The 20,411-nt window shown below is 46.2% G+C and overlaps 2 protein-coding genes across 5 annotated transcripts; both read left to right on the top strand.

Moving 5' to 3' along the window:
* The first annotated feature begins 1,583 nt into the window (after nucleotides 1–1,583).
* Nucleotides 1,584–9,461, top strand: LOC147261996 (myeloid-associated differentiation marker homolog). 2 transcript variants are annotated; one of them, XM_086204349.1, is made up of 2 exons: nucleotides 1,584–1,711; nucleotides 6,611–9,461. In XM_086204349.1, exon 2 carries the CDS (start codon nucleotides 6,730–6,732, stop codon nucleotides 7,609–7,611), a length of 882 nt encoding a protein of 293 aa, XP_086060475.1. In that variant the 5' UTR covers nucleotides 1,584–1,711; nucleotides 6,611–6,729; the 3' UTR covers nucleotides 7,612–9,461. The 2 variants fall into 2 exon arrangements, with proteins under 2 accessions (XP_086060475.1, XP_086060476.1); XM_086204350.1 differs by lacking the exon at nucleotides 1,584–1,711 and adding an exon at nucleotides 4,227–4,389.
* A 655-nt stretch (nucleotides 9,462–10,116) lies between these two features.
* LOC147261995 (uncharacterized) lies at nucleotides 10,117–19,993 on the top strand. 3 transcript variants are annotated; one of them, XM_086204348.1, is made up of 5 exons: nucleotides 10,117–10,296; nucleotides 12,052–12,264; nucleotides 16,388–16,544; nucleotides 16,625–16,668; nucleotides 16,738–19,993. In XM_086204348.1, exons 4-5 carry the CDS (start codon nucleotides 16,627–16,629, stop codon nucleotides 17,839–17,841), a joined length of 1,146 nt encoding a protein of 381 aa, XP_086060474.1. In that variant the 5' UTR covers nucleotides 10,117–10,296; nucleotides 12,052–12,264; nucleotides 16,388–16,544; nucleotides 16,625–16,626; the 3' UTR covers nucleotides 17,842–19,993. The 3 variants fall into 3 exon arrangements, with proteins under 3 accessions (XP_086060474.1, XP_086060472.1, XP_086060473.1); XM_086204346.1 differs by having other exon boundaries at nucleotides 16,625–19,993; XM_086204347.1 differs by lacking the exon at nucleotides 10,117–10,296 and having other exon boundaries at nucleotides 12,005–12,264; nucleotides 16,625–19,993.
* Nucleotides 19,994–20,411: the final 418 nt, after the last annotated feature.

Genomic DNA, 20,411 nt, shown 5'->3' with positions numbered 1-20,411 from the left:
TTAGATTTTATTGCCTATTTAATTTAATAAAAAAGAATTAATATCTGGCATCATCTGTTTGGACTTTCTTGGGCCTCATAATTCATCCGTGAGGTTAATCCTGGTCTGACCCCAGGGCCTTGACCCGGGTCTGACCTTCCATAGTCCTGTTGTAATTGTGAGTTTGTTGTGAAAACCCTTCCTGATAGCACAGCTGACACTCACGGCGCCAGATGTGTAGCTGTGTTTCGGCTACGTGGAGGTCACATCTGTGCAGGATGTTCTAGTCCGGCGTTACAGGGTAGTGCCCGACGTTAGAAGGGAGACTGTTTACGAAGGGTCGGAGGCAGATGCTCTGACTCCGCCTCATCCCCCAGCAAACCTTGGGCTTCTGTCCTGGACGTCCACTAAAGTGTCCAGCGGAAGCCGTCTCTGAGTCCCCAGCCTGTTTCTTGTGTCTGACGAATTCCATCATCACACAAAAATCCTCTACAAATACAAGATTTGAATTCTTCTTTTTTAAAAAAAAAAAAACCTTCCATACCATGTGACCTAATGGCTCTCAATCTAAGTGACATCATCACCAGTAGACAGTAAGACGCTTCTCATGCCATGCCTCATCTGTGCCAACCGCAACGCCACATTACAGCCGTGTACCTTTGTAAATTTGGGCTGAACAACTGAAAAGTAAAAACCAAAAACACCGCATACTCGGCCCTGATCTCCGACTCCTGCCCAGCAACAGTGACACACCGATTAGATGAGACAAAAACTGGATTTCTTAAAAATAGAATTAAACACAACTGAATCTGTCTCCCCTTGTTTGATTGTTGGTTTTTTTTTGTACGTCATTTGTAGAGAGAGGCAGTAACAAAAAGGGGACCTAAAAGGGTGCAGTCTTCTGTCTGGAATTTAGTTTTATTTATGAAGAGGACACGCATGAACCAACGTTAAACCCTCAGTCGACACACGGTCGTCCCGAGAGTGAACTTTTCTTCAAGAGCTGAAATTTCCTGGTAGAGAAAAAAAAAAAAAAAACACGTTTTTTTTGTGGTTATTTTTGTTGAGGTCTAAACGTTGTAAAACTTGTGGTATTACTAGAGTACACTCTTGGGCTCGGACAGTTCTGAGCATGAACGGGAGGACAAGACACATGAAACTCTCCTGCCAAACATCCAAAAACACTGAATTTGGTTCCTCTCGATTCAACCAACCACGGTTGTGACACCGCCGATTCACAGCTTTGTCTCATGTGTGATCAGGGTGGTGGCCTGCGCGCTTGATTTGACCCCTGGGCGCTTGAAAGGTGCCCGTAAATTAAATCGATCATTATTATTATTAAGATTTGTTTATGAGGTATCACAGACAACATGGCAACCAGAGTCTACCATCTTCTCTGGGAATGTCTTCTTTTGTTTAAGAAAAGGAACTTTGTACTTCCTCCATCACTGGCTGCAGAAACCAGCACGAGGCCATTATTATTTATTTATTTATTTATTGCTTTTTTTTTCTCCAGCCAATCAAAACGCGGTGAAGTTCCGGGCTACGAGGGGAGGCGGAGGGGGAGAGTTGGGGACAGATGTGAATAACGGTGCAGACATTTGATGCCTAATTTGGTTTGCAAGGGCGGGGAGTTGCTCCTCCTGGCTGTGAAGAAGTCAAGCCGGGGAGCAGCAGCAGTCAATCCGCCACTGGATGCGCCGGAGGAGCCGCAGGCCAGCGAGAGCCCGAGGTAAGGAACTTCTCTAACGCCCCGCTGCAAACTTGTCGCTTCTCGCTCAGCCGCGTGTGTTCAGACGGGATCAGACGTGCATCCGTCTGAAATTCAACACTTAAAAAAAAAAAAAAAAAAAAAATCTAGAAATTAGCCTGCGTGAGGAGTAATACAAATATCGCAATACGGCTTAAATAAATCGTGGGTTACACGTTGATGAGTTTAGAACTTTTTTTTTCTTTTTAAATGAAGTATTTTCTTCTTGGTATCTTATAAATGTTCCTCAAAACTCGATAAATGTGTGCAGTCTCCTTCGCACAGTTTTTTGATGTGTGTGTGTGTGTGTGTGTGTGTGTGACCATGTTGTGTGTCATTTTGCCTTAAAACAAGCTGTGGTGTGTGTGTGTGTGTGTGTGTGTGTGTGGTAGGAGTAGGGTGCGGCAAGCGGCACACCCACTCCCACTGTTGATGAATGAACATCTGCGTGCTGCTGTCACACTGACACTCGCCTTCACTCACTTTGAAAAAAACAACAACAACTTTTCCCTTCTTGGGTGATGAACGTGATGTTGCCAAGTCTTTAAGTCAGCGGTTTTAAGGTCAGGAGGTTTGGACTCAAATAGTCTGAGAAAATAGATTTTATTGGCTCAGGATGCAGGTTGCAAACGATAGGAATCATAGTTGTACCAGGACATATTGTTGCAGTACTGTACTGCAAACACGACTTGCTGTGTTTGACCTTGGTGGTCTGATATGTGGCACATCACATTATGTTAACAGAAAAAAAAGATTCCAAGTTGTTATAATAAAAAAAAAAATTGCAAAGTAGTGCACTTCTATTGGATACACTAAGTACTGCTTCCATTGTGGGTCCACGTATAATTTTGTCATGATGTACTGTGATGCATTATCAATACTACGAGCTTTAATAGCGTTGTGGGAAAAAAAAACTGACGTATTTTGTTGTTTTGATTTCATTGCACAGCCGAGTTCAGTCTGGAGGGACGGCTTGAGGGGGAAGAGTGTGTTGTTGTTGTTGTTGTTTGTTTTTGTTTTTTGCCAAAACCTTTGCAAATACACAATGGTTATAGTCTGATATATTAGGTTACACACACACACACACACACACACACACACACACACACACACACACACACACAGAGGAATGGCTTGCCAACACAGCCTGCCCTGTGTTTCACCCAAAGTAGATTATGGGTGAAATCGAGTTAGTGATGTTGTGTCATGACAACCAAACACATGACCTCTCTGTCTGAGACAAACACTGTTTCCTGAGGTGTGTGTATGTGTGTGTGTGTGTGTGTGTGCTTGTGTTATATGTGTGAAAAGTTAGTGTGCAGGGGTACGTGATGGTGTCACGTCCTGTTGTGAGGCGCTTGTGTCAACCTATTTTCAGCCCTTTTCCATTTGGGGAAGTGCCTCCTGTATATGGGACCCACTCATGTTTTCCATGCTGCACATGGTAAAGACACTTTTCCCCCCGACTTTCCTTTCCTTTCCCATTTCTTTCCTGAATTGATTCCATAAGCAGCAAAGCAGGAGAGGCGGAATTGATTTTTCCATTACGACCCTGCGCGTACGTTTATTTTGAGTGGTTTACATGACGTGTAATTGGTACCCTGGCTCTAGAGCCGGGGTGGGAGTCTTGAGCTGAGGACAACTGATGGAAAAGTGAGGGAGTAGCCACCGAATGAGACTACGAGGAGACAAGGGAGGAAAGAACTTGGCAAATATGACAACGTTACCAACTGTTCTGCAGCAGCCAGACTGGAGCACATCTGGAAAGCATCAGGAAGCTGGAAAATCTTACAAGAAGTAAGGGAGGATGGGGGGGAGGAGAAAAAGAGAGAGAAAAAAAGGAGGGTGATGAAAGAGAGAGAGGGGGGCCCTGTGGTGACTCACTCTTCTGCTATTCCACTCCATCATTCTGTTTAAACTATGCGTCCATCTGCAGCTGAGGCTCAGGGCTTCCCCCGAGTTCCTCCCTTGTTTGACTCCCGCCCGCCCTCTCCTCTCCCTTGTCCCTCAGTGAGTCACCCAGAAGGAGTTTCTTTTTCCATTTCTTTCTCGTTTTGTGCTGCTCTCTGTATTAAAACCTCAACCCAGCTCTGCCCTTCACCTCTGCAGCCTCGACTGTTTAATAGGTGTTTAATGGGTCTGATGTAAACAGGCTCTTTCCCCGTGTTTATAACTGTCTCTGTATAAACTGGGAACGAGGAGGGGGAGAAGCTCGTGGAACCAAGTGAAGGATAGGGAGGAGAGTGAGGACATCGCACTGTAAAAATGTCCATCTTGAGTGGCTAAATAGATTTGTGTGTGTGTTTTTCTTTCATTTTTTAAAATCTGGAAAACAGGAGATGAGAAAATACTCAATGTTCACTGTCATAGCCCACAAGTTGTGTTTCCGTCTGCGTATTTTTTGAAGTATTGCGTTTCAAAAGGTCGATGGAAACGGCAAAAATGTGACCATACTACCCAAATAAATGTGAGGTGGTTTTTCACAAATGTGCAAATACAAAAAAACAGGAGATGGAAACCTCACTTTTTTTAAGTCGATGTGACAAAGCATGACCAGCTGTTTCCCCTGCTGGTCCCCCAGGATACTGTGTGACAAAGGGATGATGTACACCCGCAATTTTGGATACTGTCAAAAAAAAAGTGCTGCAAAAAAAAAAAGAGTAAATGAGACTTAAGTTTAGTTCAGATAAGTTTCACTGATGATCACTGCTTTTATAAAGTTGTGCAATAGGCTAACGTTATACTATAGGCTAACATTATGCTATAGGCTAACGTTATACTATAGGCTAACGTTATATTATTGGCTAACGTTATGCTATAGGCTAACGTTATACTATAGGCTAACATTATGCTATAGGCTAACGTTATACTATAGGCTAACGTTATATTATTGGCTAACGTTATGCAGTAGGCTAATGTTCTATGTAGGAATGACATTGTGGAACCGTGACTGAAACGTCACAGCTACTTGATTTACATTTCTTTTGTTTTCAGTGCGTGATGCTGATTAATGTCTATTGGTAACCTCAGCGGTCTCCTTGTTAGCCACTTGTTAGCAACCGTTGCCTTTACAAGTGCTGCGTTTACTGGGATCCTTTATATTGTTGGACAACTTGTTGAATGTCTCAAGTTTGTGAGAACAACTTATGTTACTTCAGGCATTTAAGTGAAAACCCATTTGAGAATTTGAGATGATGGAACCAGATGTCTCAGAATGTTCATGGATTTCCAGGTTTTAGGACTCATCCCTGAGGTACTCCATTTCCAAACTATGTCTTGGAGTGAGAACGGCATGACCAGTTACAACTTGCCCAAAGTGAAGTCATTCCCGAAGACCTCTCCCCATTTTTACTGGAAGTCTGTAACTAAATAACCTCAGGTGTTGTTAAGGACTGAGTGGTGCCCAGCAGAACGAGAAATCACCTTTTCAAGTGAGCCTCACCTTCTTGGTGTAGACCGCAGAAAATAGTCCCTCGTGTAACAATGAAATGGGCTTTAATTTTGCAAAAATAAAAATACCTGTGCACTCATAAAACCTTTCCCTGTTGAAAAATCAGCTTGAGAAAATAGGAAATGGGGACTTCTCAGATCAAGTCTACTTAATAAAAAACAAAACAAAGAACCTCAAAAAAAGATGTGTTTCGTTTTTACTCCCTTAAGATATTTGACTATCACAGTACAGACTGATTTATGTGAGGAGTTTGATTCTCAAAGGAAAGTTTCACATTCTTCTGGCAACAGGGGAATTGCTTGTATCAAAAGCCATGATTTATTGAGTTGGGATCCAGTTGTGTTTCAGAGTTACACAAATATTGACCCTGATGCCTCCAGCGCATTTACAGTTAAAGGTGATTTTTTTTTTTTTTTAGGTGAAATATGAGCCCTTAAAGAGGCCATAGAAAAAGGAATTCTTTTCCCTTGAGGCCACGAACTATAACTTAGTCACCCTATCGTGGCCAAAAGTTGTAACTTGTTCAAAAATGTAAAATAACTAAACTTGGGAACAAACTGTATCTCTGGGTTTCAAAAAACAAAATTGTTGAAAATGTTATATTTCATGGTGAAGGTAACTACACAGGAGTACAAGTTATAAACAGTATATCATGGACGCAGTATAGATATTTTTTCCTGCTTGATCTTGTAGATGTCCTGTACCCATAAGCTAAAGTGTGAAATTACAAATGTCTGCAAAGTTGTAGATTCAGGAGTTTTCAAAGAATGATCAGTAGACCGGCAATTTTCTGAATTCAGGAAAAAAAAAAAAAAAAAGGTAATTTGACAAAAACTTAATGGGACACAAATTTATTTTCCCAAGCTGACATTTTAAAATTACTAAAATATGTCTGAAGGGAAACTTCAAGCATTCTTGCTCGGTCCACTCCGAAAGGTCTCCGTGAGTGGGAGAGGAACAAGTGAGGCAGTCCCCGTTTAGAGCGCGATGACAGACGCACTGTTGGGTCGGCGGAGGTTGCGACGCCACACCCATCACCAAGGACATGACCACGGAGGAATGTCCGAGTGAAACGCTCCGCTCCGCTCTCAGTGCAGGAATGCTGTTGAGAAAGCAGTCTGGAGTTTAATATGAGGCGAAGAAAAAGAGGCTGTGTTCGCCAGTTGATTCGAGCAGATGTAAATGTGCTGCGTCCAGAGGGCCCACAGAGCCGTCATTATCCCTGGTCTGAAATTGTGTTTTCATGGTTCCACTTGTTGTTTCAACCATTCAGAAAAACACAATGACAGCATTGTGTGTTTCAGCAAAGGGGACGCAGAGGTTGTGTGAGATGTTTTGCAGCCCTCGTGTGGTTATAACTAGAACTTCATGTGAAAGTGCTGGTCATTGCTTAAAGTTGATTATTATTGTTTGTGTGTTTCTTCTTGCAGATTTCTCTGTCCCAGCGGCTGATGGTGCAAATCTGAGGGAAGAAATACACCAGGCAGCAACCTCTCACAGGAGCCTTTTATTCTCCAGCTTCTCTCGTCGCCTTTGAAATCTACCAAACATGGCTATAGTCCTCCACTCCAGCCCCCTGTTTTGGACACGTTTGGCAGCCATGGTCTTCTCCTGTGTGGCGTTCTCTGTGGCGGTGCATGGAGGCAGACTAATCCACGGCACTGGAGACTGGTGCATCTTCTGCTGGGCCTTCAGCTTCGCCGGAACTCTGCTCATCATCCTGGTGGAGTTGTTCGGCCTGCAGACCAGAGCCCCTGTTTCCTGGAGGAACTTCCCGATCACCTTCGCCTGCTACGCTGCCCTCCTCTGCCTGTCTGCCTCCATCATCTTTCCCCTCTACTTCCTCAAGGGGAGCATGGGACCAAGCGAGCTCCGGGATTACCGCATTGTGTCAACCGTCTTTTCCTGCCTGGCCACCATCGCTTACATGAGCGAGGTGAGCATCAGTAAGGCACGTCCAGGCGAGGTAGCTGGTTACATGGCCACAGCTCCTGGCTTGCTGAAAGTCTGCGAGACCTTTGTCGGCTGCATCATCTTCGTCTTCATCAGTGACCCAGTGATGTATGATCGTATCGCTGCGTACAAGTACTGCATGTCTGTCTACTGCATCTGTTTCATCCTGTCAGCGGCCATCATTCTGCTCTGTGTAGGGGAGTGCACCGGTCGCCTCCCCTTCCCATTTGCCCGCTTCCTGTCTGCCTACGCCCTGCTAGCTGTGCTGCTCTATCTGTCAGCGACCATCATCTGGCCCATCTTCAGCTTCGACCCCAAGCATGGCGGAATAAAAGAAAGGCCATCCAGCTGCAGCAGCACGCTGGGGCTGTGTCCGTGGGATAGGATGATGGCAGTGGCCATTCTCACTGCGGTCAACCTCATCCTCTACTTCGCCGACCTGATCTACTCAGCCCGCCTGGTTTTTGTCAGCGCTTGAATGAAGAGGAGTAGGGTCAGGCCTGCAGTATGCTCCGAACGAAGTTGAATTTGGCAAAGGATGTGGAACTGCTGTCAAATATGGATGCCAATGAACTCACGACGCTGTCATCAGTTTGCCTCCACGCCCACTGTTGGAGTTTTGAGTCAGATGGGGAGAGACTTAAACCACACCTGGCTAAGTTTAAACAGTATTCCAACTCAGTGCAACTGTTCATCGAATTGTGAACTAAAGAAAAATATTAATTTGATTTCACATCCACGCGGGATCAAGGAATCCCTGGAGAGTTACAAGTTACCCGAGTTGACAACCCAAGAAAATACCGGGCCAGAAAACTGGTCTTCCCGTTTAGATGTACAGCTGTACCAGCCTGGGCGATCCAAACCGTACAAATATACAACCTTTATTCTGCAAACCTGCCAAAATTTAATTTTGTGTGAAGTATACTGGATACCTGAGTGCCTTAGAGAACAGAGACAGAGCAATATCAGTGGCTATGTTTACGTGTACAATGATACTCCTTACGCGTTGGGCCGTGCAAACATTAAAACCCTGCTTCATGTCACGGTCAGGAAAAAGTGAGATTGCCGCGGCGTGCTGAGGTATGTGCCTACCTTTCAGTGGCTGATCGAACTTGAGGGAACATGAGCAAGGCCGTAGATTAAAAGTGTCAGCCGTTCATCGGATCATTTCCCATTTCCTTGCCTCGCTCGTGTTCCCTCAGGGGTTCTGCTCAGGACCGAGTCGGTTTGGTGCCCATGACACGTCGCGTTCCATCGAGCACAAGTAAACACCCAAATGCTCTGTGCATGTGAACATAGTCCCTGATGATGAACACAAAATAAACGGGGGCTTTACTATTTTTTTTGTTAGATTGCTATTATTATTATTATTGTTATTGTTATTATTTTGCATCATGTATATGTCAGTCGTCTGCCTTTATGCTGTTTTCTATTCGGGTTCAGAAGAAAAAAAGAGAGAGAGAAAAAAAAAAAGACTGCCAAGCAGCACTTCTGGTTTTAGCCGAAGGAAAAAACTTAAATTGAGTCGGGGTCAGAGTTTAACTTTCAGTTTTGTTTTGAAAAAAAAAAGAAGAAAAAAAAAAAGAAATCCTCTTCACGACTTCGTTCACTATTTCATATAACTGACAATAAATGGGTCTGACATTTTAGTTGTTGTTGTTTTTTTCCAGCAGTGCACATTGCAGCTAATCAATGTTTTAATACTTGAAATGGTGCAAAAAAACAAAACGTTTATGTGATGTTCTGATGAATGCTAGGCTAGCTTTATGCTCCCGTGATGATATATGTATCTACAGGCTACAATCAATGGAGAGTGTGTATATATATATACATATATATATATATATATATATATATATATATATATATATATATATATATGTATATATGAATATGTGCAAAGATCTATCACACAGTTGTAGATTTTAAAACATTTATGGCACTTTTTAAAAAAAAGAAACCTCTATGCATGTTTAAATTCCTGATGTCTCCAAACATCCAAGCATCCACGAATACCAAACTGTCAAATTGAGGTCAGTTTGATCGATTGGGTTTGTCCTGCTGTAGAACTCTCAGAGAATCAGACCATAAAGATGCTTCCATCCCACCAATGTATTTTTTTAAAACTTTTTTTTTTGTTGCTGTTGCACCGTTTGTTTGAAGTGTGCAAACCACATCAGTGTTGTAGGAAAATGTAATCTTGAATTTCAATAAAACCACATGATAAACAGTTGCATGTATAGTGGTATTTTTTATCTTTTGAATTGTTTTCTTTATATACAGACCGAAACATTTCAAATATTACTGAATGATGGAGTGAAAAACCTGAAGTACAAAATGCCTCAAGATTGATTGACTGCAGGTGCTGCCATCTAGTGGCAGAAGACTTTTTTTCTCCCTTATTGTAATTTAAGCACAACGGACCACAACCAAGAATTCAACATCTTTCAACGGTCAACACATTCAATATTCAGCACTGTCGGTGCTAAGTGTTCACTAAGAGTCGGGTCTTAGACCCTCTGACTCGTTCTACCCCCGAGGGCAGAGAGGAGAAGGGTCAGACTTGAGTGCCTCGGTGCTCCCTGAACATCCACCCATCCATGGTCTTCCGCTTGTTCCTATTAAGGGTCGCGGGGGGGCTGGAGCCTATCGCAGTGGCTACGGGCGAGAGGCGGGGTTCACCCTGGACAGGTCGCCAGTCCACGGCAGGGCTAACACAGAGAGACAGACAACCATTCACACTCACATTCATATCTACAGTCAATTTAGAGTATCAATCAGCCTCGTCCCCAGTTGATGTCTTTGGACTGTGGGAGGAAGCTGGAGTACCGGAGAGAACCCACGCAGGAACAGGGAGAACATGCAGACTCCACACAGAAAGATCGCGTGCCCGAGCCGGGACTCAAACCCAGGCCCTCCTTGCTGTGAGGCCACAGTGCACCACCGTGCAGCTCGCTCCCTGAACAGTTGAGCCTTCAAATGCCTCTTAAAAGTAGGAAGGGTCTCTGCGGGTCGTACGGAGTCGGTTGGTCCATTCCACCATTTGGGAGCAACCCAGGAAAAGAGTCTAGCCGGAGGCCATGCTGGGCTGGGAGCACCAGCCGACTCTCACAGGCAGAGTGTAGCGGCGAGGGGGCGTGTGGACCTGAGTGAGAGAGTCCAGGTAGGCAGGAGCCGTTCTTTTGTCAGCCAGAAGAAGAGCTTTGAATGATGCTGACTTTGGTGCAGAAATTCACAAGGTTTGACGTAACGAGGCTTCTCAAAAATGATCAAACCAGGCAACTGGACTCACCTCTAGTGAGCAAAGACGTTTCGCCCCTCATCCAAGAAGCTTCTTCAGTTCTAATATTCTGGTGGGAAGTATCCGGTATATAACCACCCACGGGGGTGGTGGCAAAAACAAGTGGTCATAACGCCAGAGCAATCGTCTCATTAGGTGGTGATGTGAGTTGTTGGCCTCAGTTTCAGGTCGTTACCCCTCCCAGCCCTGCTTGACGGCCGAGGCCCTGCTTGAAGTTCTCTCTTGGTAGACGGCTTAGTGTCCCTCACCTCTCTCCGTCCTCCCTTCACTTCCAGCTCTACGCCCATGCAGGTCACAAAGTTCCTTCAGTGCCGTTCAGACAACTTGACTCAACCGAATGTCCCCTGAACGTCCGCTAAATAATCGCTCCCCTATTTGGGGATTTGTTGGGTTTCGCACAATTCACCACAGTTATTTGCATCATCGCCAACTGCAGTTTTCAAACTGCAAGAAGATGCAATATTAGTTGAAGGCAGCTTGAGCAGGGCGGTCAGCAAGAAGGTTCCAGATTAGAGTCCCGGTTCAGGCACGGGGTCTTTCTGTGTGGAGTCTGCTTGTTCTCCCTGTGCCTGCGTGGGTTCTCTCTGGTACTCCGGCTTCTTCCCACCATCCAAAGACATCAAGAGAGGACCAGGTTAATCCAGACTCTAAATCAGTGGTGCGCCAGCAAAGCCTTCTCTGCTGGCCTAACATAACCACATGATACAAGTTAATTTCATTTTCTCATTTATTCATATTCTCCTCTCTTCATGTCCTATTATATCCTTGCTGTATTTTAAGGTTAAAGTTTTTATCCAATCAGAATTCAGCTACCTTGTGTTGCCAGGCTGTATGAAATCCGTTCGAGGCCTTCAGAATCAACGGTGCAGGCGTCTGCGCGCTGAGAGAACGGGCACACGGCGTTGGTTGCGACAGCCAATCAGTTCCCGAGTTGGTGACGGTAACGGGATCTTCACCTGTGAGGGTCCGAGCGGAGGCAGTGCTCACCTGGAGACCGCTAGCTGACAAATCGAACGTATCTCGCTATTTTTTTAATCCACAATGGCTGAAGGGGGAGAAGATTTGGTTGCAGATTTACTAGCCAGACGAGACGGACCTTTCAAGAGTCGTTAGATCTTGTGAGAAGACGACGGCTGTCCCTGGCGAAGGGTTTGTCCGCCTCTCAAGCGCGGATGGACACTTGCAAGCTCCAATGCCTTAAAACCTTTGTGGGGACCCCCGAGTGGACCTGCAGCTCCACCACCAGGTGACATCATTGTTGTTCAAGCCCGCCTTTAGTTTTAGGTTATGACAGCGTAGGTGAGCCGTGGAGTCCTAAATGATGGTGTCGTGAGGGGCATAAATTCAGGTCATGTCGATGGCAACTTGTGTCATAGTGCGATTTTATGTTGCAGCAGAGTTGTCCTGCTTTGTGGTTTTCCTGAGTGTCGTGAGGTAAAGTTGCTTCAGCCACCAGAGGGCGCACATTCACCACAAAACCTCCCGAGTGAAACAGTCCCGAGATCAGTTTTCGCATCAAATCACTTGAATTCAGGCGTAAACTTTGGTGATAAACGGGTGTCACCTCCCCGGGCAGACAGATACAAACGGTAACCGTACTGAACACGCATTCCTCAGGTTTACATTTTGGACGCTGCATTTCCACATTCCGCCCAGAGGAAGACACACCCTCCTCCGGAGGGGAGGAGGAGGAGAGGTTCAGTCCGTCCTGCTGCCGGGATGCAGAGGGAGAGGAGACGCTGCTGCCCTCGGTGTGGGTGATGTGTGGATCCCGAGTCCGAGTTGCAGGCTTCATGAGCCTCCTGCACCCGACGTTCATGGCGTTCACAGGTGAGGTTCTGCTTCATTGTGACTGACATCACAAACAGGAGTGCTTATGCTGTGAATTCTTTTCTCTTTTTTTCTTTCCTTCTTTTTGGCACTTGTTGGTTGCAGCTGTATGATGTTGGTTTTTTTTGTTGTTCAAAGAAAGAACAAATGTGAAATGTGATGACTCAGATTTAGTCTTCATTTCCACTTGATTCCCTCCTTACATTTGTAGAATATTGCTATCTAGAAACCCTATATTTTTTGGGATGTTAATTAGACTGTTGATGACACAAAAACTACAACCCAAAGTACAGGTATCTAAAGACGTACGTTCACTCTGTAAACCTGCCAACATTTTTACATGACGGTATTGGCTGATAAAAGCCGCCCACAGAGAATGGAGTCATTTATTTCAGAGGAAACAAGAGAGGATGTAGGAGCTAACATTGTTAGCGGGTGAGATCATCATTGTTCTCCAGATTTAAAGCTTCTCATCACACACACACACACACCCCGTGACGGGAGATGATCCAAGAAAATCCTGTATGGACGAAGCTCTGGACTGTTTACTGTTCAGCAAAATCCAAAATTCAAAGGTCAGCTCACGTGTCAACACTGGGAGGGAGCGCTTGCCTCAGAAAACAGCCAAGGCAACCAGAGACGGGGCTCATCTTAGTGGTTAACCTTTAACCTTTGAACTGCTTGTTATCAAACCGAGATGTGAGTGTGTGTGAGAGTGTGTGTGTGTGTGTGTGTGTGTGTGTGTGTGTGTGTGTGTGTTTGGCTCTCGAGGCATTCACAGTAGATATCTCACCCGCGGAATGCAAAGAATTAACGTCTCACAGGAGTCTTATTTCACCCTCGCTCCCAAACCTGCTCAGGGAACCCTGCTGATCTCCGTCAGGTGGAGCAGAACCAGCGCGACATGCAGATGATCAGCTGCAGGACATGAACTTAACACACACGAGCATTTCAGGCTTCCCAGGGTTTGAGGTGAACTTCCACTAAACGCATCCAAGCCGCCGGCTGTTTTCCTCACAGATGTTTCCCCTCTTCGCTCCCTCAAGCTCTCGGCTCATTCATCGTCGTTATTTACCGAGTTACGAGACGGCGACTCGACTTTTATTCAGACGGATCCTGGACTTTCGGGCGCAGACGTGATTTGAGCAGGCGCCCAAGAGAAGAGTTTTAAGGACTCGGAATGTACTTTTATTAGCGGTGGAAGGATTTCTGGGATTTACGTGGCAGGTGTGTCTCCGTAGCTTTGATATTCAACTTGCTATGAGAGCTACGGATGGTCGCAGGTCCGTGGATCCTTGTGGTTGTTTGCCTCTGCGGTTTGAGCTCCGACCGCCGAACATTCTTCAGGTCATCCTGGAGTCCCGGTGGGTGTCTGTACCGTTTTTGACGGCGTGTCCTACAGGCGTTCCAGCAGGGCTGTGTGATATCTCGCCATGTACGGCATTAAAGTGCTTATCATGAAATATAAACCTCCATAGTTCGTATCAGTACTTCTCAAACTTTTTACTGTCACAGGAAAAAAAAAGAAGCGTAGCAGCATTGTGACCACAGTTAAGTCGTCGTACGTAGTAACTGTGGTCACTCCTTTAAACACACTGAGTCATGAATATGAGAAAATGAGTAGCTGGGCGGAGTCTTTGATAGCGGTGCTCCCATCCAGCGTGATGGAGGATCATGTGAAGGCAGCAGCCAGGCAACGCCGTGATACTCTCCTCCTCTGACGCCACTGATGTCATCTATGACCCACCAGATAAAAATGTGTGTGAGCTGGCGGTGGACCTGGACTGCTTCGCTGTGTCGAGTTTGTCTGGGTTTTGTTCGAAGGCGTCGTCTGAGGTGCGCTGGTTTCACGGGTTCAAGGCTGAGCCTCTCATCCCTGATCTGTTGTTTCTACGTCGTAGTTTTGACTCGGACTGAAGTCTTCCTCTGTCACTCTTGGCAAAAAAGCGATGCACAAAATGTCATCTGCCTTAATTAACAAACAGTACAGTTCATTAAAACTTACAAAAAGCTGTTTAATCCTCATTTTCTTACTTCCAACTACTCAACGCCTCCCGTAGCAAAAAAGAAAAGAAGCATGAGCAGCTCCTTTAGTGTCGGGCTCTCAGCTTTAACTCTGCTTTATGTGAAGCTGCTTTCTTTTTCTTTGAATTCAAACTTTCACCTTCAGCTCCCCATGACTGGGCCTGTAGCCGAGGCTGGTGAGGTGAGGAGCGTCGGAACGCACCCGCCGCGTTCAGAGGGAACCTCTGAATGGACTCAGCATTGCTTGGAGGCTTTAAATGTCAGGGTGATTAGTTGAATGTGCAGTGAATTAATGCCGCGCTAGTTTTATTGTAGTTTTCTTCCCCTCGCCAGAGAGCTCTGCTCTGTTCCTTCCATCGGTTGTCAGACACGCAGACCGTCTCACATGGACCAGAGAGATGTTTTCCCTCAGGGAGGAGCAGTGACGACTGAATGGTTCTGGGTTTCTGTCGGTTCATTTTTTGTTTGTTCCGTTTCTCTTTCTTTGTCCTGGACTAAACCGTGAAGTTACGTCCGTTTCTGTAGGAGGCTTTTGTATCGCTCTCTTCTAATCTATCGCTCTTCCATTCACACTATCTCACACACACACACACACACACACACACACACACACACACACACACACACACGCTGTTGCGCTATGCCAGCTGTTGGCTTGTATTCGGAGGCTGGTGGCTAGCAGAGGTTCAGGGTCTTGCTCATGAACACTTAAACACCAGGACACATTCAGATTTGCCACAAACATCCACTGGGACCCATTGATGAACTGGGGAACATGGTGGGGTCAAAGGTCAAGTTCACAGTTACCTTACATGAAAATGGCACCTTGTGACCTCATCGCACAAGCTTACAGCTGTGATGTGGTACTTCCTGTTTCCCCCTCCACGACCTCCCCGGTGAGTCCAGACTTCAGAAAACAGGGACTGTTACACGGAAGGAACTGGAGCGCCAACGTTAGAATCAAGGTGTAATCCAGGTCCTCTTTACCCAGTCGTATATTCATCACTTCACTTCACACTTGAGGCGGATCAACCTGACTGAAACAGTTCTGGGGACCCTGTATTCAGAGGAAGTCTCCCCTCCCACTCCTCCATTGGCCAGACTCTGCTGCCCGGACCTTCACATGGTTTACAGCGCATCTTTCATTGAGCGGAATCATTTTAAATTTGTAAACGGGAGTGAGGGAAAAAAACCAACTTCTTAATGAATTCAAGATGAGGAGAAGCCAATGATGATATGTGGGTGGAGCGTGGCTTTAGCGGGAGTCCCCGCTGACAGCTGTAGTCCCGCTTAGACCCTCCGCCAGTGATGAATTGGCCCTGTTGTTGGGGAGTGAGCACATTCCTGCCCCGTCACCCTAGAACAGCGTTCCAGATCTATTGTGGTGGTTTGGGAAGCCCCGTGCAACGACCCAAACGCACTGATTCTCTCTCTCTGTCTCTTCCGGCTTCAACATGTAAGTCAGTTGGAAAAGACGGGCCCTGTTTACGTCGACCACGTCGGTTTTTAAGGTTCAGGCGGCGCCGCCAAGCACACGGGAGTTTTTGGAACGTGACCAGCAATTAGGTTTTTTTTGCATCTCTGTGAGAGAAGCCCTCCTGGTGATGTCATGTCACGGTCTCAAAATAAAACGCGCCGCGGGAATGCGATCTGAAAATAGTCCGACAGGTCATTTTATGAGATGTAATTAGGACCAATTTCACGTCTGAGGTTCCCATACTGATGTTAACGCGGCCACCACAACGCCACAGACAGACCTGCTGGAGTGTTTTGTTGTTGTTGCAAAGGAACACACCAACATTTGCAACTTATTTGCCATCCTCCCCAAAGCCATCCGGGGGGTTGGGGGGTTGGGGGGGACGAGCTGCGAGTTAGCTGAGCACAATGAACGGTAATGGATGAAAGGTGTTCGCCCATCTCTGTCAGAAGTTAAAAAATTAGTTCTCCAGGGTTTGGTGTAATATTCACAGTGACATAGTTTCAAATGCCAAGCTTTTTGTTGTTGTTGTTGTTTTTTAGCCAGAACTACTTTCCAGTGATTTGGTGCAGCCTGTCTTTCACCTGAAGATCATAGTAGTGTCTGTTTCCTCTCCCACAGCCGAACACGGGAGTCGTGATCCCGAGTGACTTGTGTCACCATACCAACTCCAACGGTCCTCAGAGCAACTGGGAGTCCTCCGAGGAACTGCGGGGTTTACAAGCCCATTTACGTCTCAGTCAGCCTGGATAGAGAGGATCCCCTTCAAGACGAAGAGGTTGGGCTGACAGAGAGAGAGACACGACAAGTTGAGTCCTCCGAGTTGTTCTGTCTTTAACTGCATATTTCCTCCTTCAGACATGGTTCATCAGTGTGGTGCCCTGCTGCTTTTCGTCTTGCTGGTGAGGACGGGCCTTGTTGTCGGCTGTGTGTGTCCAGCAGCCACTGTTTTGACTGAGTTTCCCTCCCAGGTGCCGGCTGACGTCTGCTGCCTGAACTTCTCCGGCTCTGCTTTCATCCACGTGCGCTTGTCTGTGTTTAACAATGAGACGAACGTACAGATACTGGATCTCTCCAACTGTAATATCTCCTCTGTGGAAATGGCTGGCAAACAGGCATCTACATTGCAAAACGTTTACTTAAATCACAACAGACTAACAGTGTTGCCAAGGGAGTTCCTGGCCTCCCAGCCCCGCCTGGTGGAGGTGGACCTGAGCGACAACATGATTCAGGAGCTTCCAGAAGACTTCCTTCAGGACTCGGACAGCCTCCAGAAGCTGAGCCTGCAGGGGAACCTGCTGCATTTCCTCCCAGGCTCTGTGCTGCAGAAGCCCCTGCTACAAAGGCTGGAGTTGGACGGAAACCTCTGGGACTGCTCCTGTTTGTTCCTGGAAGGTCTGGAAGATGGTTGGCAGGTTAATAGGACCGTAAAGCTGCAGGAGCTGGTGGGAAACATAACCTGTCTCTCTCCCAGGAGCCTGGCTGGCAGGGTCGTGTGGTCAGTGAAGCTTGATGATATTTGCCGCCCAGCCGGCCTCACTGCGCTCTTCATCACGCTCCCCCTCCTCATCCTCTCCACCTTGGTGCTCTGCTGGTGCTGCGGGAGGAAGACGAAGAAGAAAGAAACACCTGCGTTCAACACCTCAAAGAAAAGGACCTCCAGCCACAATGGGCTAAGGAGCAGCAGCAAGGACCTTCCTGCAGCAGGTGAGCAGATTAAAGCTGGAGGAAATGAGATCCTGAAGAACCCGCTGCTGCTGCGCCCGCCTGCCCAGCATCTGGGCAGCACCAGGGACATCTACGAAGAGGTGGAGGTCAGGATGGGCTCGGTCGAGTCGATCCCCCGAGGTTCCTCACGTCGCTCCAGCTCTACAGAGGGGAGGCAGGCCCCTCAGGAGCCCGACAGAACCAGCAAGACAGAGCTGGACACGGTCAGTGTGACGGAGGTGATGAAAGACTCAGCTGACAGGGAGAAAGCTTACATGAACCAGTCCACTGAGTACTACAGCCTGGTTCCAGGTATCGAACTGGATGACTCGGACCACGGCGAGTATGAGAACATCGACCTCTCCTGATATCTTCAGAGTGGTTGGATATTTTGGAAATGACGTGCATTTGCCTTCTTTTTTTTTCTTTTTTTTTTGCTGACTAAGATTAGACGATCTTTAACTCACTCAAGCTTTTGCGTTGCCCAGAGGGTTTCCTCACGATATTTTCTCTTCATGTTGGAACTGTTTTGGTTGCTTCACAAAATACATTTCTGAAGATACATTTCAGATCTTTTGTTCTTGTCAGTACTGTCCTCATTGATGTGAAGATATTATATATATATATACAACATTTGTGGCCCTCAAGTCACGTGGAACCACATCGTCACAGAAGAAGCAGCTAAAGGGAGAACATATGGTGCGGGTCCTAGTTTACTTCGTCAAAGATGCGACTGAACGACCTCCTGCTTTCATTAAGGTCTCTGAGTAGTGAAAGATGAAATGAACAGCATCAAACTCTGAAATTACAATTCGGAAGCTTGGTTTTTCTTTTCAGAGCTCTGATTCGTCTGACTTGACATCACTTAAAACAAGATGGTGGCTTGATTTGTTTGAGAATACATCCTTCTTTTTTTATATGTTTTTTTTTAAGGGGCTGGCAAACACCTTTCCTCAGTGTGTCCTCATGCTTTCCCTCTTTCCTGGTTGGAATTCAAACATCCGCGTTGTCCTGAACGCGTCAGAGGTATGGCGCAGAGCCAGGGGTAAGATAGCTTCACTTTACATGAGGGCAGTGAGCAGAAAGCTTAGCTTAGCATCTCTGAGACTCATTAATTTCCAAGTTGTATGTCAAAAATGAAGAATGTCAAAATAGACCGTTTACCAGCAAAGACCTCAAACAGTGAATTCAGTCTCGCGCTGTTCGGTCCAGCAAGTTTTTCCGGTGCTTTTTTGTGAACATTTTAAGTGTGACTTGTGTGTCACTCTCTGCAGTGCTTTTAGCGGAACAAGCACACCAGTTATCACGAGAAAACTTTCTGTATGGTTCAGCTTGGACTCAGATGAACCGTCGAACAGGGTCGGTGCGCCAAGTTTGTTTCCTGATTCCTTTTCAAAAATAACAAAACCGTCGGGACCCAATTCACAATCAGTCCCACCTGCAATGAATGAGTCGTATGACTCTCGTCATCTCACTATCAGGAAAGTGTGTTTGACAAGATGCTTAATTATTCCTCTAATAGCACTGCAGGTAAACTCTGTGTGTGTGTGTGTGTGTGTGTGTGTGTGTGTGTGTGTGTGAGTGTGTGTGTGCTAGAAAAAAAAAAGCTCAAGTTATCAACTAACACAGAAAATGTTGTCCAACCACTTTGGTATCGAGATGTAGGAGGAAGTGATTTAATCCGCAGTTTTTCCTGTGGGACCTGAGGAACGCGGGGACGGTGTGAAAGGGAGGCCCACCTCTTTCTGTCTGGAAAGAAATCGACACAATGGCACGTTTATTTGATTTAAGGCCGCACTGTTCGTTTTATATCGATTTCAAGTACATTTCAAAGACCTGCACGCTGCAGGTCACAAGTTGAGTTGCTGTCTTTTATTTCCATGCATGATATTTACTGCCATGTACCCCACCCTTGTCTAATTATGCACTCTGGTTTGACCTGTTACTTATTACATTGCATGGAATGTTTTTCATTAATCTCCCAACACAACGAGCTGCAAAACCGGAACTATAAGGGCTGACAGACAGCAGTCTTGATTCACTCTGAACGTGATTGTAAAGCGGTAAGCACACCGTGCCGGCGTGGGTCACGGAGTGAAACGTGCAGATGAACTGGAAAATGGAACGGTGGTCTGAGCGGCTGGTTTGAGATCAAAATCTGTGCAGTGCTGAACACCCGGGTCACTGTGACCCTGCAGAACTTTGAAATTCAAGGTTTGGATTACTGACTTATTGGTGCACGTTCAGTGAGTGTGTGGGACTTCTTGGAACATTAAAGAAACAAACAAACCAACCAGCAAACATGTTTTCTAGGGGGAGTCTCTCACGTTTTCCCTTTGCATCACCTCCATAAGCTGATCATGCATAATTGTGATTTCTGTGCAGAAAAAACGCGGCTTGGTTGTAAACACGGCTGTTGCTCAAATTAGGAGCCCTGAGGTTGTGGCCTTTTTGTTTTCTTTTTCTTTCTTTTTTTTGTATGTAAAGTATTTAAACATTATTGAAACATAAAACAGCTCTCTTCAAGATGCCTGCCTCAGGAACGTGTGTTTGATGAGCTCCACACAAGTGGCTGTCTCACTGTTGGCTTTCCCAAGGGGCCCGTCATCTCTCTGGCCAGACCCCAACCCAGGCGGGGCCCCGCTACCTGAAATGCCACTTTTCTTTATGAGGTCTTATTTCACACACCGTGGGAGGTTGTAATTACTGCGTTAGGTTACCAAAAAGAATCAGCACGGAGCTTCCCTCTCCGTCCAGTTCTCAGAGGTCTTAGCCCCGGCTACAGAAGCCAGGAAACGACCCAGCGGGAGCAGCTGTGACACCGAGCACGGATGCAAATCTGGGCGGTGACAGACAAGCCTTTGTCTGGAGATCTGATACAAATGATGGAGAATGAAACTGAGGGTGGAAAATCTTCAGGAATCCCTCTTAGAATCAA

Source organism: Aulostomus chinensis, chromosome 5, assembly GCF_037954235.1.
Source record: "Aulostomus chinensis isolate RoL2024-O1b breed Wild chromosome 5, RoL_Achi_v1.0, whole genome shotgun sequence".
Classification (NCBI taxonomy): Eukaryota; Metazoa; Chordata; class Actinopteri; order Syngnathiformes; family Aulostomidae; genus Aulostomus; species Aulostomus chinensis.
This window is presented reverse-complemented; position numbering and strand designations above follow the sequence as displayed.